The 16490-nt window shown below is 45.9% G+C and overlaps 1 protein-coding gene across 1 annotated transcript in view; it reads left to right on the top strand.

Moving 5' to 3' along the window:
- LOC135908470 (phospholipid-transporting ATPase ABCA3-like) overlaps positions 1-15829 on the top strand; it is an 84585-nt gene extending 68756 nt beyond the window's left edge. The window contains exons 22-27 of the mRNA XM_065440248.2: positions 5023-5367; positions 5924-6082; positions 7720-7901; positions 11071-11244; positions 12607-12829; positions 15105-15829. Of these exons, the coding sequence (XP_065296320.1) occupies positions 5023-5367; positions 5924-6082; positions 7720-7901; positions 11071-11244; positions 12607-12829; positions 15105-15326 (1305 nt within the window). The 3' untranslated portion in view covers positions 15327-15829. The remainder of the gene's footprint in view (positions 1-5022; positions 5368-5923; positions 6083-7719; positions 7902-11070; positions 11245-12606; positions 12830-15104) is intronic.
- The last annotated feature ends 661 nt before the right edge of the window (positions 15830-16490 follow it).

Below are 16490 nucleotides of genomic sequence, written 5' to 3'. Positions count from 1 at the left end.
GTGTGCCGCTGCTGCTGAACGAGCTGCCCGAGCAGAGACTTCAGCGCCGCCGCCAAGAGGACCCTGTGGTTCAGAATCGAATTTTTTGCCACAATACATCGCCAATTCAAAACATCTAAACAGCTGAGCTCAAAGGTCGCATTAGGGAGTGTCGTTATCATCGGCGAATTATTTTACAGATACGTAGAGCGGATCCGCAACGTTTCTATGGAACCACGTCCGACGTTTGCTTTCTGCATATTTCACGTTGAGATAACGTCGGGGAGAAAAACGCGGAACCGCGAAATACACGCTTCGATCGGGTGAATGTGTGTTGCAGTGGAGCGCGCATAAATCAGCACAGCTGGCGCGTATCAGTGCTGCAACAAGTGCGGCATCTTTTTCCAGAGCGTTGGTGCGCGCATTCAAAGAAAGAAAAACGCATTCCATTCGCTCACTCTCCATGCAATACTACAATAACGTGTACTTCTTGCAACTGGGTTAATGTTGCAATTAAGTTCCGCTACCGATACGCTTGAGTGATTGGTGGAAATGCGTTCGTGTTGGAGCTGTTGCTCGAATATTTCGCAATTACCGACATGCGTAATCTTTACAAGTTGGAACTGCGATGCACAACTGAGTATAACTGTTCACTAAATTGAAGTAACGAAGCCCAACACTTTTGCAGTAAGGCCCGAGTGGCTCAGCTGACCACTTTTCAAGCCACCTTCAATTTTCGTTCCCGAACGGGTGCGAGTGACCCTTGTCGTACCGTTTGCCATGTCACTCAGAAGCAGTTGCTACTTGACGCTTCTACAGGATACACTGCTTTCACAGTGCCGCTGAGCTGACCACTATCGAAAACTTTGGAAACGCTAGTGCGTGTATACGGTGTTGTACGAGATGTGTTTCTGCATACCTTTAAAATAATACTCGGTCATCTCCGTAAACACTTATAGTTTGATGCTGCTTCCTCTATTCGTAGTAGTGGTAGGTAGGTAGGTAGCGGTAGGTTGGTTCTGCATACACACGAGGGAGAATCTTACCCGGTTGCTCATTTCGATGGCAATAAGTGGCAGCGTGGTTGAGGGTCTGATTGCTTTTCTAATAAAACAACATTAGAAATGGCTGTTGGTGTTCAATACGTTATAGTATAGCCTACCTAAAGTGCACAGGGATCGACCTTCGGGAAAGCCGAAATGGAAAATGATACAGAAGCTTTTAGAATTGTCTACTAATGCGTAAGCGTTCATTGGCTCGGCTGTTACTCCACTTTTGCTTTCTTTTTAGCCAGCTTAATGTTTATCTATCGCTTTTCCGGAGCGACAGGATGCTTACACATTAGTAGACAGTTTTCAGAATTCTTGTTATATGTTTATTGCTTATCATGTCTATCCTGCTTAGACCATCTAATAACGTTCAAAGCACAATTCAATTCTATACAACCAAGTGATTACGATCTTCTTTTGTGGCGTTTCGTGCAATGTTTTATTCGCAATCAGACTACTTGCATTTCTTTTCTGCGGTGGCTGGGCACCTGTCCTCCTTCGCTTTGAATGTCTCGTTGTTCCTACGTCGCCGCAGCTGTCATTAATTGTTTATTTCCTACTTCGTCTTTCTTTCTCTTCTGTGCTGGTTCGAGAGTACTGATCAGTGGACGCGTTGGCGGTGACGTTGCCAGTGTTTTTCTTTCTTCCTTCTTTTCTTTCTTTTCTAACGCTACCAATCATCTACTATACCGTTTACATGTGTTAACGCGACCAATTATTCATTTATTTCGCAGATATAAGGCGTCTCGGGACGGCCATATATTGCTGGCGTACTAGCCAAAGAGCTCTCACGTGATAAAAAAGCACGTGACTTATATCTCAACAGCTTGCACTCAGTGGTTTACATCACGAGTATAGAAATGGTGCGAAATCACCTCTTTTAGCGTTTCGGTAGAATCTGCTTTGCTGGTTACGTTGGGTACTTAGATTCAATACCAGCAAAATACATATTTTATTTTTTTATTTATTTATTTTTTTGTGGCATGGTGTAAACGAATTTTGCCGCTTCCATCTGACAAGAGCAAAACCGCTACTGTGCAACAGAGACATCCATCAGACCATCGGGTAATACGTTTAAGCAACCTCACTGAAGTTTTTTTTTATATTTGCTACATAGCACATGTAAAAACAACAGGTGGATAAACGTACTGAAAGTGCAATGAATGTGCTTTAACGCATAAACCGATAGTCCAATAGATGTGGCTGTCGAGTGGTAGTGAGGACGAACTGCAGGCTATCATCTTGTCATCATCAGATTTACGTATTGCGAGAACGGTATTAGCGAAGTCAGATAAGCTGCCGCCGAACAAAAATGAAAGATATGACGTGGTGTCGAATGTTCAGTGCAGTGTGCGCAGCAGTCAGGTGCATAAAGCAGAGATTTTACCGCAACGCCAACAATGGGCTACATGCAGGTCGTTCTCCGTTGCTATAGGTTAACCACTGACATCAATTTTTAGAGGTTGCTGCCAAGTGCATCTTGTATTTTTCGGAGTTTCTTAAGTCAAATTCGTGTGCCCTTTACGTACATTCTACTATAGCATTTTATCAATGACATGTTTAACTCCTGCAACGACCTCTAGATGCTTCTTTTGTGAGAAAAGCGAGTTTCTGTCCCCGCTGGCATTCACTGCCGTCGAACTGAGCTACTGCATATTAACTCTATCTAATGTGTGCAGAAACCCAACGAGCGCGCGTGTGCGTGTGTGACACAAAGTTCTGTGCGCGTTCTAACCACTGTGAGGGTAGCGTGAAGCCTCACGGGATGCGCACTGCGCAGGAGTTTTCTCCTCGTTGATTCATCGTACCTTTAAGATCTTCAATGAATGTTCGAGAGTACGTCCAACGTATCTTTAGACATTCCGTTTACAGAAACTAAATAAAAAAACGACGTATAAATAACCAAAATCTTCAAGCGCAGAGACAAATCATTCCTTTTCATTTAAGGTTTGAATTGCACGACCTTGCGCTAATTATCGCATCTATATTGGGTGCAGTGAGGGGCGTACTTCGGATGTAAAGTAGCACGAAAAATGAGGAAAAAATAAGGGCAAAAGTGCATGGCGCTACGTCCTTATTTTGTTCTCGTTCCTTTGTTATTGTCTCGGCCATATGCACGCAACAACTAGCCGAGCAAGACATCTTGCTCGGCGTAATGACCTTCTGGAGTGCGCACAGCGCTGCCGCAGCAGTCAACGTCAGCAAGTATCTTTCGTCAAAAGTATAAGCGGGGCTAATGGTCGTAAAAATAGGACATCGTCTTTGCAGTACGCCTATTTTATTTTATTTTTAATCTTTGAACTATTACCTTGGTGTACGCCCATATACCCTTCACATGTTTTAATAAAAGAAAGCTTCAAGCGCAGCGAACGTGACTTTTTGGAACGGAGCTCATAGGCAAGCTTGACCTACTTTGCCGCTAATAACTAAACTGTCTAAAGTGGTGGCAGTCGCCTAAATAGAAAATCTAGAGATAGACGCATTTTTACCCGCGCCCCCATAATTTTATTATCTAAAGAATTGCGCCTAATACATGATATTCATCACCGAATTCCAAAGCTCACTCGAGGCAATATTTAAACCGAGCGCGTCCCGCTGCTACGGCATATGACAACGCCCGTAAAAAATGCGTGAAGGTGTTTAAACGACGGCATGTCGCGGTAAATTCCGGCATGGCACACAGCCACACATGGTTTCAAGGCAAAGCATGCCGTATCGTTACCTGCCGCGGTAACGATACTACGTCGCGCATTTTGTTACGAGGTGTCTCATTTTGATATGATAGCGGAGCCGCCTTCCTACGCTTGCGGCTCACCCGGTTACGATATAGCCTGAATTTACCATTGAAATTCGATGAAGAAAGCCTCAAATTATGTGAAATTCTCAAATATAAAGACAGCAATGTTGCAATAAAACATGACTGATATGAGAGTTGCCATTAACGAACCGCTTCCGAAGCCCCCATAAGGTTAAGGATTTTAACGCGACAGCGTTAAGGAGCTCGTGTCGCAGAAAATCCGGAGTCGGCGGCGTTAGCCGTGAGCGAAAAATCCCGGAAGGCAAGTCATAAATAAAAACAACTTGCAAGATGGACTGGGTAGGAATCTAACCAGCGTCTAGTGTGAGACGGAAACGCTACCACTCAGCCATGAGTTCGATGGTTCAAACGGGACGAAAGCGCCTCTAGTTAATGCGGTGTTGCCTTCGAAACGTGCCATAGAAAGTTATGCTGCGGTGTACATCGGTAATTATGAGCATGTAAATTACAGAAGTCGCAGTTAAACGAGTAGCGAAGTACGTTTCTGCTACATTTCTATTGCGCTTGGCGCACACGAAGAGCCATCTTGCGGCAAACACAGAAGACCCCCTCCTCGCAATGTACGGCGCTGCCCCGACAGGTGGCGTGCCACTCGCTCGCTTCTGCCCTTCGTCTCGTTTGAGCGCATTGGGGCCGTGCGGGGACCGGTGCGAGGATGCCCCAATACCCTTTCGTTTAATAAGGTTTCTCGCTCTCTCCCCTTCCAACTTCCAGCGTGCATCACTCGAACCCTCGTGTTTAGGCGACGCGGCTCCTCTTTCCCCTCACAGCGCGATTCCTAGGTGCAGCGTTCGATGCGGGACGCTGAAGTATCGTATATGAAAACTATGTCTTTGTGTGACTCAAGAGCATGCCGAGTGAATGAGTGGGTGGTGCGAACGGGGTGCGATAACGCTATCGCGTTCCACTCTTGAAGGCGAAGCTTAAGCGTCCTCCAAATTTTTTTGTTAGTCTTCTGAAGCTCACGTTATTAGCGACAAAGTATGCGCGCCTCACCTACGAACCACTTTGCAAAAGCATCATTTTCGCGGTCCTTAGAGCATACGTATAAAAAACAATCTGTATGGTCTGAAAGAAAAAACGTCCTGTATATATATCTTCTCTTTTGGCGTTTCCGTGAACGTGTAATATTCTAAAGCATTTTTTTTCTCTATGGCACTTCGATCTTCCTTACAGCCGGCTTCCATGCGTGAAGACACGGACGTAGTGAACGAAGACAAACTGGTTGCGGAGCTTGTCGAGAAAGGGCAGAAGCAGCCTCAGCCACCGTCGAATCCGCAATCAATTCAGCAGTCGCAGATGCAGACGCAGACGCAGACGCAGTCGCAGACGCAGACGCAGACGCAGACGCAGTTGCGGACGCAGTCGAAGACGCAGTTAAAGACGCAGTTGAAGACGCAGTTGCCGACGCAGCAGCAACCACAGCTTCAGTCACCGAATCCTGATAGCGCCCTGCCCGCCATGGTGGTATACCGCCTCCACAAAACTTATGGTTACTTGGAAAACAACACTGCCCTGCAGGTAAGCATCGTTTTTGAGCGAGCACACAAAGAAAATACGATGCATAACGTTGAGCAGATCCGAGCTTTCTTAATCATATCGCAGTAAATGCGGCCAATGATCGTTTACCTGCGCACCATGCTCGATTAGGCATATATCACTATACAAACATGAAAAATTACTTACGCAGTGATTCAAACAAGTAAAGGCACTTGCATGCTCCTCTACCACCTCCCCTTTGCAGATAAAAAATTTTGTTTTCTTTGTTGAACAGCATAATAGATAAAATATTTTTAAGTACGAAATATATTGAAAAGCACTATCATTAATAGCCAGCCAGTTTAAAACGCTGTAATCTCTTAGCGCGCAATTTTCATAGACTTTGACACATTACCGTATCTCTCTAAACAATGCGTAAACTCCCTAGATTTAGCAAACATTCTCTCGACTTGGCGCCACTACATACTAGTGCACCACTAAACCCACACCACCTCATCACAAAAATAGTATGCAGTTAGAGCAGCGTCTGGGGACAGTAGCTTGAATCCTAGCTTGAACCTCTTTGCCAATGATGCAGGGCCTGAGCTTCACAGTCCGCGCGGGCGAATGCTTCGGCCTCCTTGGAGTTAATGGCGCCGGAAAGACGACCACCTTCAAGATTCTGACGGGTGACATCCTGCCGCACGAGGGCGACGCCTTCATCGGTGACGTGTCCGTCGTGCGCAACGTGTACGAGGTATGTAGATGGAGGTCGTGACTTGGCGCGCTTCGTTTGCGTAGTTGTATATGCCTTGTCGTGCACGTCTTGCAAAAAAAAAGCGCCTATTTACCACTGAACAGCTCATAGCAACCTAAATGTTGACCGAAGGCTTCTAGAATATTCTATGACATACTCCATTTGCCACACCACATTTGTTGCGCCCGGCGCCGAGGACGACATCGAAGTGCCCCTTCCCTCGGCCACCAAGCGGAAGGGGACTCATAGTTTGCTATTTACAGAACTTATTTGGCCGGCTCAGTTATGGCTGTGGCAGCCAAATATCGCCTATTCGCAAGGCTAATCCTTTCTGCAGGCTCTGGTCCCTGTATAAATTTTATTTGTGATCCGCCTCTTTCTCATGATGGTGCATGCAACAAACCTTTCACTTTCACTGATATTCGTATAAACTTCTCATATTTAGGTACATTGTTTACTATGAATTAAGATAAGGGCTTAGTTTTTGTTGTATTCAGTATTATTGGCATAAATCGTGTGAGAATGGATGACTAACATTCGTATATTTTTCTTGAAAGAACTCTGCCACCGTACCAGCAGAGAAACGACCGATGTTGCGCTCAGGCTCGGAAAGCGTTGGGGTTCCTGGACCGGATCACCGTGTTTTCATCAATCAATATAGAAATAAATGCTAAATTGTCGTAGCATATGAAATAAACCTTGGATGGAGACTGAACTTGTGGGATCGTTAGCCGTCTTTTTGCTTGCGATCTTCTGTATTAGCAATTCAATTGCACCTCGTGAAACATTTTATCGGCGGCGCGGGACTGCACAGAATGGCTAAAACGTACCGAAAACGCGAACAGCCACGCTTGTAACGTGCCTTGCAGTTCCAACTACCAACTAGCCCGTCGAACATCAATGTTTCTCATCTCTGTGTTCCTGGAGCTTTCACGCACGCAATCGCAAAAGGTTGTCCGTATTATAAATTTTGCACAAAATAAACACCGCGACACCGCACAGGTCGATGCCAGAAGCAAACGGATACGACACGTCTAAAAACAGCATGTCTCTTGTTTTTATGTGTTAATGTTTATAGGGAGAATACTTTACCAGCATACACATGCGCTTCCTTCTTTTCATACGATCCATGCACATGATTCTCCTTTGAATCGTTTCACGATATTCGCCATATTTTTTCAGCGGTCAGGTAATTCATCTTAGGCGCGATGTATGGCGTGACCTCGTTGGTCTTAGGCGCACAATTTTTTTCAAGTTTCTAAGAACGCGCCTGAGGCCAAAGTATGGCCCCTCGCTATGCTCATGTTTACCGTAACACAAACTTTACACGCGAACACGAAAGATGGACCCCAGACTCTCGCCACCTGTCTTTCCTTATAGAACATGAAATGGCACTCACGTGTAGTGTGCAGTGTTCACATTGAGCTTGTTGACAGACTGACATTGCCCTTAGCCACAACATTATTAACGCTCCCTGGACTTTCGTAAGGCAAGATGAAGTCACGAAGGTGACATAATGGCTATCTCGCAGTAAGGAATGTTGTTGCAACTTATATTCGTTAACACACGCCATGCAGAGGCCTATGCCGAGGGAAGCAGATGCGCGGTGCAGTCGCTAACTCTGTCGACCTTCGCAGTTCCAGCGATTCCTCGGCTACTGCCCGCAAAGCAATGCCCTGCTGGATACGTTGACGGGCATTGAGACGCTGATGCTGTATATCCGACTGCGTGGTATCCCAGTCACCAAGGAGTACGTGGACGCGCTCCTGGAGATCTTCAACATGGATGAGATCGGGGCGCATCTCGTCGGCACGTACAGGTACTTCCGAACTTGCGAGATGGCGCCTCGTTAACGGGAATAATTTCGCTATTGCACCTTATTTTGTATAGTGTAACGTAAAAAAAAATTCGCGACTTCCAGCATTTACACGGCGCAGAGACTTTAGTCTCCTATTTCTTTTCAGCCGTGTTCCTGAGTCGGTCTTCAAAACTAATTTTGTCCTGACGAACGATGACAACGACGACGATTATTATTATTATTATTATTATTAGTAGTAGTAGTAGTAGTAGTAGTAGTAGTAGTAGTAGTAGTAGTAGTAGTAGTAGTAGTAGTATCGGTGACTATTCCCTTTTTAACGGGCATGTAAGCTGGGGCCCTATAACGTAAAACTATTCCAATATGTTTCTATTCCAATCTCCTGACGTCAAATTTACGTAACCACCAACGCAAGTATCGGGCGGTCACCCACAGCGTTGTCTGAACAGACCAATCAAACACTCTCCTCGTTCATAGGAGGTCACTTTTGTTTGCTTGAAAAACGAATAACATTGCCTACAGTGAGCGGCTTGTCGTATCTAATTGGCTGACAAGAGGCGAGGAGAACGCTCAAGTGGAGAGGAATTCGATGGGGCCGAGCGACCGCACTGAAAGTCGATAACCGGATGAAGAGGGTGGTACCGGCGTCTACAATTGGTCGGCTTTCCCTTACTTAGCTTGCGGTGGCTGGTCGAAAATTGCAGCGGCATGAAACGGAAGCTCAAGAATGACGCTAAAACGGACCCTCAGCAAAGAAGAGCTGGCAGAATGAGGTCGTAAACATGCTGAAAGTGCTCGAAAACGTTACATGGCCACGCAAGAAGTTTTATTACACGCAAATACACCCATGCTCTTCAGCAGGTGCGAGTAGCCAGCGTCTGAGTGATCGGCGGCAGCCATCTTCTATTCCTTTCGGAACGGGGCAGCCTGCGGCTATTCCGACGAAAATTCAGTAATGTTCGGCATATTAATGCATCTTTATCGCGTACACGTCACTTTGACGCGGTGAGTTCTTGCGGTTTTGTGACGTCGCGTGACAGGCAGGTGAAGTGGGTGCAGCCCGAAAACTTTTACCAATAGCCGAGGGCTAATGGCGAAAAGGGGTCGAATCAGAAATAACTGTATTTCTTTTTTCTGTCAAGTCATGCATAATCAGTGTGTACACATCATATCAGATGGAAAGGTATCGCGGTTTTCGTGACGTCGCGTGACAGACAGGTGAAGTGGGGGTGGTCGAAAAAAGTTTTTGACCAATCGTGGAGGGTTGATAGCAGAAATGGAATAGAAAAGTTTGGAATAGTTTTACGTTATAGCGCCCCTGGGCGCTATAACGTAAAACTATTCCAAAATTTTCTATTCCATTTCTGCTATCAGCGCTCCGCGATTGGTCAAAAACTTTTTTGGACCACTCCCACTTCCCATGTCTGTCGCGCGAAGTCACGAAAACCGCGATACCTGCCCATCTGATATGATGTGTGCGCATTGATTATGCATGATTTGAACGAAATTGGAGAACATTTATTTTTGATTCGACGCCTTTTCGCCATTAGCCCCCGGCTATTGGTCAAAAGTTTTCGGGCTACACCCACTTCACCTGCCTGTCACGCGACGTCACAAAACCGAGAAAATTCACCACGTCAAAGTGACGTGTCCGCATTGTAGATGCATTAATGTGCCGAACAAAACTGAATTTTCTTCTGAATAGCCGCAGGCTGCCCCATTCCGAAAGGAATAAAAGATGGCTGCCGCCATTTGATCAGGCGCTGGCTACTCGCACCTCCCGGATAGCATGGGTTTATTTGCGTATAATAAAACTTCTTGCGTGGCCGCGTAACGTTTTCGAGCACTTTCGGTACGTTTACGATCTAATTCGGCCAACTATTCTTTGCTGAGGATCCGTCTTAGCGTCATTCTTAAGCTTCCGTTGCATGCCGCCGCGATTTTCGACCAGCCACTGCAAGCTAAGTAAGGAAAGTGGACCAATCTCACACGCCGGCAACACCCTCTTCATCCGGTTATCGATTTTCAGTGCACTGGCTCTACCCCATCGAATACCCCTCCACTTGAGCATTCTCTTCGCCTCTTGTCAGCCTAATAGATACGACAGGCCACTCAGTGTAGGCAATGTTATTCGTTTTTCAAGCAAACAAAAGTGACCGCCTATGAACGAGGAGGGCGTTTGATTGGTCTGTTCAGACAACGCTGCGGGTGACCGCCCGGTGCTTGCGTCGGTGGTTACGCAAATTTGACGTCAAGAGATTGGAATAAAAACATATTGGAATAGTTTTTCGTTATAGGGCCCCTGTTAGTTACTCAGCGGTAACGCTATCTGGTGGAGTGTTTTTAAGCTTCCCTTCCCTGGCTGCCCAACATTTCCTCACGTAGGGACCATTCTTCTAATACACACCCAGTGCGATAGACAGCACCGACACCTTATACGACATACTTATGTGTTCTCTCTAAAATGAAGTAACTGTAAACCGATGAAAACAGAAACATATGGGGTTATCGTGTATGTGCCTCGCGTTTATGTGAAGCCATGAATTACTCAACAGGCACTTCTTTACGGCACTAGTAAGCACCATTTTACTAGTAGTTGTTATCGTTCGTCATTCTTCAGTTTATTGTGCCGTTGTCACTCGGAATGCTCAGATCTTGTGCATGAAAATAAGAATAAAATAAATTAAACATACATAAATAGATAAATAAATAAATAAATAAATATCGTTGAATCTAAAGTAAATTTTGGAAATCCTTAATTTAACGCCAATAAATTCTGGACTTAAATTTGCGGGGTACAAATCAACGCCACGTAGATGAACATCCAGATGCGCTAGGCAATTTGATACGCGTCAAACACTCACGTCTATCCGAACATTAGAATTCATCATGCTCATTAGTATGCAACCATCACTAATAAACACGGACAGAATGTAGGCTAATGAATTAACGCTTATAATTGGATTACAAGGGTGGCTGGATATAAAGGCATCCAAATGTGATGATAGCACGTGTTTCCCATTAAGGAAGACACTAAGTGGCACCACATGCCTGCTTGCAAGTTCCAGGGTGCCGAGCACTCGTTTATGTAGAATGGCACAGTGCGTTGAACTGATGCTGGCATAAATGCTTAGGTAACACCTGTATGCGTCTCTCCTGCGTGCACATGCAGTGCAGGGAACCGGCGCAAGCTGTCAATGTGCGTATCGCTGATTGGCATGCCGAGGATGCTACTTTTGGACGAGCCCTATTCCGGAGTGGGAATCCTCTCGCGAAAGCGAATCGGAAACTACATCAGCTCGCTGCAGAAGCAAGCGAATATATCCATCGTGCTGTCTTCTCATTGGTAAGTGGGCCGCGAGCCATCCTTGCGTGACGAATGTGGTTCCCTTTGTATAGCTTCGTGCTACAGCCAAGTGGGTTACAATTGTTTGTTTTATAAGCCTTCCTCTATCTCGCGTACTTCCGCAGAAACAGATTTCCTATATCTCTACGCGACGTCCGCAGGTCGCAAAGCCGAGGTTTCTTGTAGTCAGTGTCGAACTCAGAATTCAGTGGCTAATTCACCATGGGGAAACTCGTGGAGAACTTGTTGCCGATGCACCAATCGATTACGTTTGCCATCTTCCGTGACGTCATTGCGGAGGCGACCGTCTTTCAATATATGGGCGAAGCTGGTTCTAAAATTTTTGTTTGTCGCCAAGCATAAATAAGCGCGAGGTGGGCAAGCCACGTGTTAAGACGTCGCCCAGGAATGCTGGCAGGCAACATATGCAAGGTAAAACTGTGCAGGCGCTTTTACAAAGCCCAGCTTGGAATGAGAACATCGGCTTTTCTGGGTAGCGTCAGCTCACGTAATTTGCAGGCTTGGAGGTTATCCAGGGTATTCTCACTCCTAAGTACAAAGTCTAGGTTGGCGCGATTTTCAGTGTGGGTGCGTCGGGACGTCCCACTCCCTGCGGTGCATGATCTTAACAAATAACGGACAGACACGCCACAGACCGAGATAACACCTATTGGAGTGGGCATTACATAACAAATGAGAGTCCGTACTAGTGAATGAGTTATCACTTGGGTATGATGACTGACAACGTATTGCAGTGTTTACGACGTTTGCTTGCGGCGAGAAAAATGAAAAACAAAAAAAGGTAATGCGTTTACAGCTCCGCTCAGGAGCAGCTCAGATTTTTTTTAGAGCTGCTCATCAGGGCTGACTGCTCCTCGACGCTGACTGTAAGCGCTTTCATTCAGGCTTCCTCGTGTATCATTAGGTCAACAACTGCTTTCATATACCTAGTAACGTGGACATCGAAATAGCGTCAATATTCGTGTTACCTGCTTTTGCTAACACTCTGGAGCTTCGTAAGGTGAGCCCGCGAAGCCACGTACCTTTCACGAGTTCTTGAAACCACTTACAATGCGCTTAAAATATCGGTAACGCCGTTAATAGGCATTACACCTATCTTTTATGGTTAACTCGGCACCTTGTCCAAGCAAATTTGTTGATTAGTTTGGAGTAACACTGAAAAGAATTCACGATTGATTCTGCCTTTCGCGCTGATAACAATATGCTTCTTTTAATAATCCGCAGTAACTCACGTCGCTATGCATTTCTGGCGCGATATCATGTGCTACAGTAATGAAGGATGAAACCTTGTGTTTTCATTTTTGATTGATGTTGCGAATGGTCTCAACACGCCGCCTCAAGCCTTACGGATGTGGAGTTCCTGTGCCACCGCATCGCTATCCTCCGTGGAGGCAAGCTGCAGTGTCTGGGCTCGTTGTCGCATCTTAAGGAGAAGTTCGGCAAGGGCTACACCATCACGGTGAAGTCGTACCCGGATAAAAAGCAGGACTTCGTGTACCAACGAGAGGTGGTCCGCGATGTCAGAAAGAACTTCCCCGACGCAGATCTCGTGCACAGCTACGAGGTGAGCCTTCAAGAAGGGAGCACATCAGGAGGGGAGCACACGCCTTACTTGACGATTAACTAGACGCAAATAAAGTACCGTAACACAGTGATTGTAACGTATTCGTCCGAGATGGAAAATGCTTCTTAATGTACAATGTACATGCTATGCGTGTCGCAGGATCTCCTTGATGTCTAGTCCACTGATTGTGTTTTTTCAAACAAGGATCTAATTGCACTAATCAGGAAGAAGAGAGGCATTGATGGGAAACTTCAGAGTAACGGGAAGCTGTATTGGTAATGATTCGCTTCTGCATTTGCAAAACGACCGCTCTTAATGAAAAACTTCGATATAGTCAAAAGAAGTGCAAGGACGATGGTACTGTTGGCGACACCTCACTGAATTTTCCGCGTCAGGTCGCCCATTATGTCGTTCATTAATAAAAGAAGCACAACTTTGCATTCCATTCGGGGGAAAAAAGGGCTAAGTCTTGCAATTTCCGGAAGCTTCGGATACGTGAAAGCAACTCAATTACGGTAGAAAGCCTGAAACTCTGCGCGTTCCAAGGCACCTTACCAACATATATATGGAGCCGTGTGTAGGCGCTTCGACGGACACAACTTTCGCGAGCAATTCGGTTCATCAAACACATAAATAACAAGAACTTGAAATTGCTTTGACGATTATGGTATGTGTTTATACAGGCCGCTCAAAATGAAGCTTCATGGTTTTCTTAAAATTAGGCACTGAGAGGCACGCGAAAACTTAACTGTGCAAACAGTTGTTAAATGGCCAGGGGGACAGAAAGTGAGACCATCATTATCGCTGTCAGCAGCCCACTTAGCTAAAATAGAATAATTAACTTTTTGTTGACTGCAGTAAGTGTGCACGTTTGTATTCAAACGTTAGAGACAGTCGTGTTTCTACATAGTTTCACTTGGAATAATACTTCTAGCATGCCTGCACTCCGAGATATCTGACTCCAAATTTTAATTGTAGTTCGCATGATTGCGCATGCAAGAGAGACCATCGACGCAAAGCTCCGTCCTGGTGTGACACGGGCTCCTCCCTGTCGTATCTTGACTTCGCCAGCCAAGAGGCGAAGGGGGACAGTTATCATCTTTGCCAATGCCTGCGCCCCGTTGTAAGACTAAACGCCGAACGCAACAGCCGCGTCACATCAGGGAGGAGCTTTGCGCCGATCCTCACTCTCTCGCATGCGTAATCGTGCGAACGACAATTAAAATTTGGAGTCGGGTAGCTCGGAGCACAGACACGCTGGAAGAATTCTTGCAACTGATACTGTGTAGAAACACGATTGCCTCTAGCTTTCCAGTGCAAACATACCCACTTATGCAGTCAGCAAAAAGTTAATTATTCAATTTGAGTTAATTGGGCTACTTACAGGAATATTCATAATCTATCTTTGTGTCCCCCTAGTCCCATAACTTATTTGCACAGGTGGTCTTTGCGTGCCTCCGAGTGCCTAAATTTAAGAAAACCATATAGCCTAATTTTGAACACCGTGCATATGAAACGTTAAGGCAATTGTATACTAGGACAACTTCATTTTGTTGGATTCTCAGGTAGCGCTTTTTTTTTCGAGATATTTATCCTTAAATCCGCCAATTTTGCATTCAGTGGCGTGGGTGTCTGGAGAACGTCAAACCCCCATTGCTGCTTTGCTTACTGCGCGAGGCACACCGTTTACAAGCTGGGCGGAGTTGAGAAAAGCTGCGCTCTTGCTCTTGGCTGGCGAAAACAAGCAGTGGATGACTTTCTCCCGCTTCTCTCACTCACGTTGCAGCGTAACAGTCAGGCATCATTGTGCAACAATGGTGGCTCGACGCTGCGTCCACAACCCCGCCCCAGAATGCGAAATCAGCTTACTGAGCTTCAAACGCGATGACGCATATCTAGAAACACGAGCACTCCCGAAGAGTCCAGAATGAAGTTCCTATAAAACACGGCTGTTTCAACTTGTACACATAGAAACAAATACCATAATCGTGAGATCAACATAATTGAGAAGGTTTTTTCTAATTATGCTCTTCTTTAATTGCTCGCGAAACTTGAGTGCCCCGAACAGCATAAACCGCCCGTGCAAGCACATCTTGCGCCACGATAGCGTCGCTTTTTATTGAAAGTAGCGTTAACTTCGGAGATTCTGTATATGCCTTCTCAACTTCGCCGTTTATTCTTATCGAAATTCTTCGTTGCGTGACGTAAATTTCCTTTAAGAGGCAGAAGAAAAATTTTCAAGAATTCAGGTAAATTGTTCACTCCTCGCGTGCAGGGATTGCTGGAGTTCCGGGTATCCCGGGCTCAAATGCTCTGGAGCGAGATGTTCACTCGCATGGCGAAGATCAAGAAGCGGTTCAAGCTGCAGGAGGTCTACGTCGCCGACACGTCGCTGGAGCAGATCTTCGTCAGCGTGACGCGCAAGGAGGCCAGCGAAGCGGCCGCTGCAGCCGCGTCTAAGACGCTCAGCCAAGCGGGAACCACGTTGGGCATCTAGGCGCGACCGGCAGTTAACTACGGCAGCGTCTGTTCATCTCGCGCCGTGCCAAAAAAAAATTTAAAAATTATAAACAGCCTGGCGTGCGTAACGCGTGCTGAGGAAACTATAAAAAGCAACCGACCTATTTTTTTTTTCACACGTTTCCACATCTAATATACGGGACGGCATCTCGGCAAAAATTTCCGGCGCTGAGACATTGTCCTCGATGCAACCGTTTGGAGAGTGCCCCGCTCATCCTATCATCCGAAAACACAGCACCAGCGGCTAGCAGCGCAAAGAAAGAGAATATCCCGAGACATGTTGCCGATGGCTTCGTTAACGCGCTTGAAGTAACGAAAAGCACCTGCGACCATGGGCGAGGAACAAAAGCTTAAAGAACAGAGGAATTTAGCACTTGTCACACGGTTCCGAGGTGTGTCTGCACAATGAATAAGTTACAAGTAAAGCGATTTTCTGCAGCAGCAAAGTGGTCAATGTTACTTGTGAGAGCAAGTTAAAATTTTTTTAAAATATGCACGACACTTCAACACCTGCCCTTTGTGACTCTAATTCTGACGGGTATCTACTTGCCGGAAATTGTGCTGATCGACTGGCGTAACACGTTCAATGCATAGAGGTCGCAGGGTTAGGCAGTGCCCGACAAGCGTTGTTGGTGAAATGCAAGCTTCCTATCCTAAACGTACCTGATGCACAAAGAGCAAGGAAAAGAAATTAACAGGGACAGTTATGTGAAGTTCCTGCAGCGGAAGTGTTTCTTTTTAACCTTCAATAATGACCTGTAAAAAATAAGAAAACTAGAATCTGGAGTTTCAACGCGCCAGAACCACGAAGTGATTGAGGCACATGGCGCAGTGGGTAGAAAACAGTGTAACAGGACTACTACTGAGCACCCGGGCATCTTCAACAGGCACACAAATCAAAGTACGGAAGCGTTTTTGTAGTTCGCCCCCATCGAAATGTGGCCTCCGCTTAAGGGATCGAACTCGCTGCTTCGTACTAAGCAGCGCAGCGCCCAAGCCATCGTGCTACCGCGGCGTGTAATGGCAATCGATGTCACGTGCTCTATAAATTGTCAATAGAGCATTCGCCTAAATACAGTGTATATAATTTTTTGTTTACTTCACATGTAACGCAAATGCAAGCAGCTCGGAGAACTGGGCG

This window comes from Dermacentor albipictus, chromosome 1 (assembly GCF_038994185.2).
Source record: "Dermacentor albipictus isolate Rhodes 1998 colony chromosome 1, USDA_Dalb.pri_finalv2, whole genome shotgun sequence".
NCBI classification, from domain to species: domain Eukaryota; kingdom Metazoa; phylum Arthropoda; class Arachnida; order Ixodida; family Ixodidae; genus Dermacentor; species Dermacentor albipictus.
Note: the sequence above shows the minus strand (reverse complement) of the source record. Positions and strands in the feature narration are given on the sequence as shown.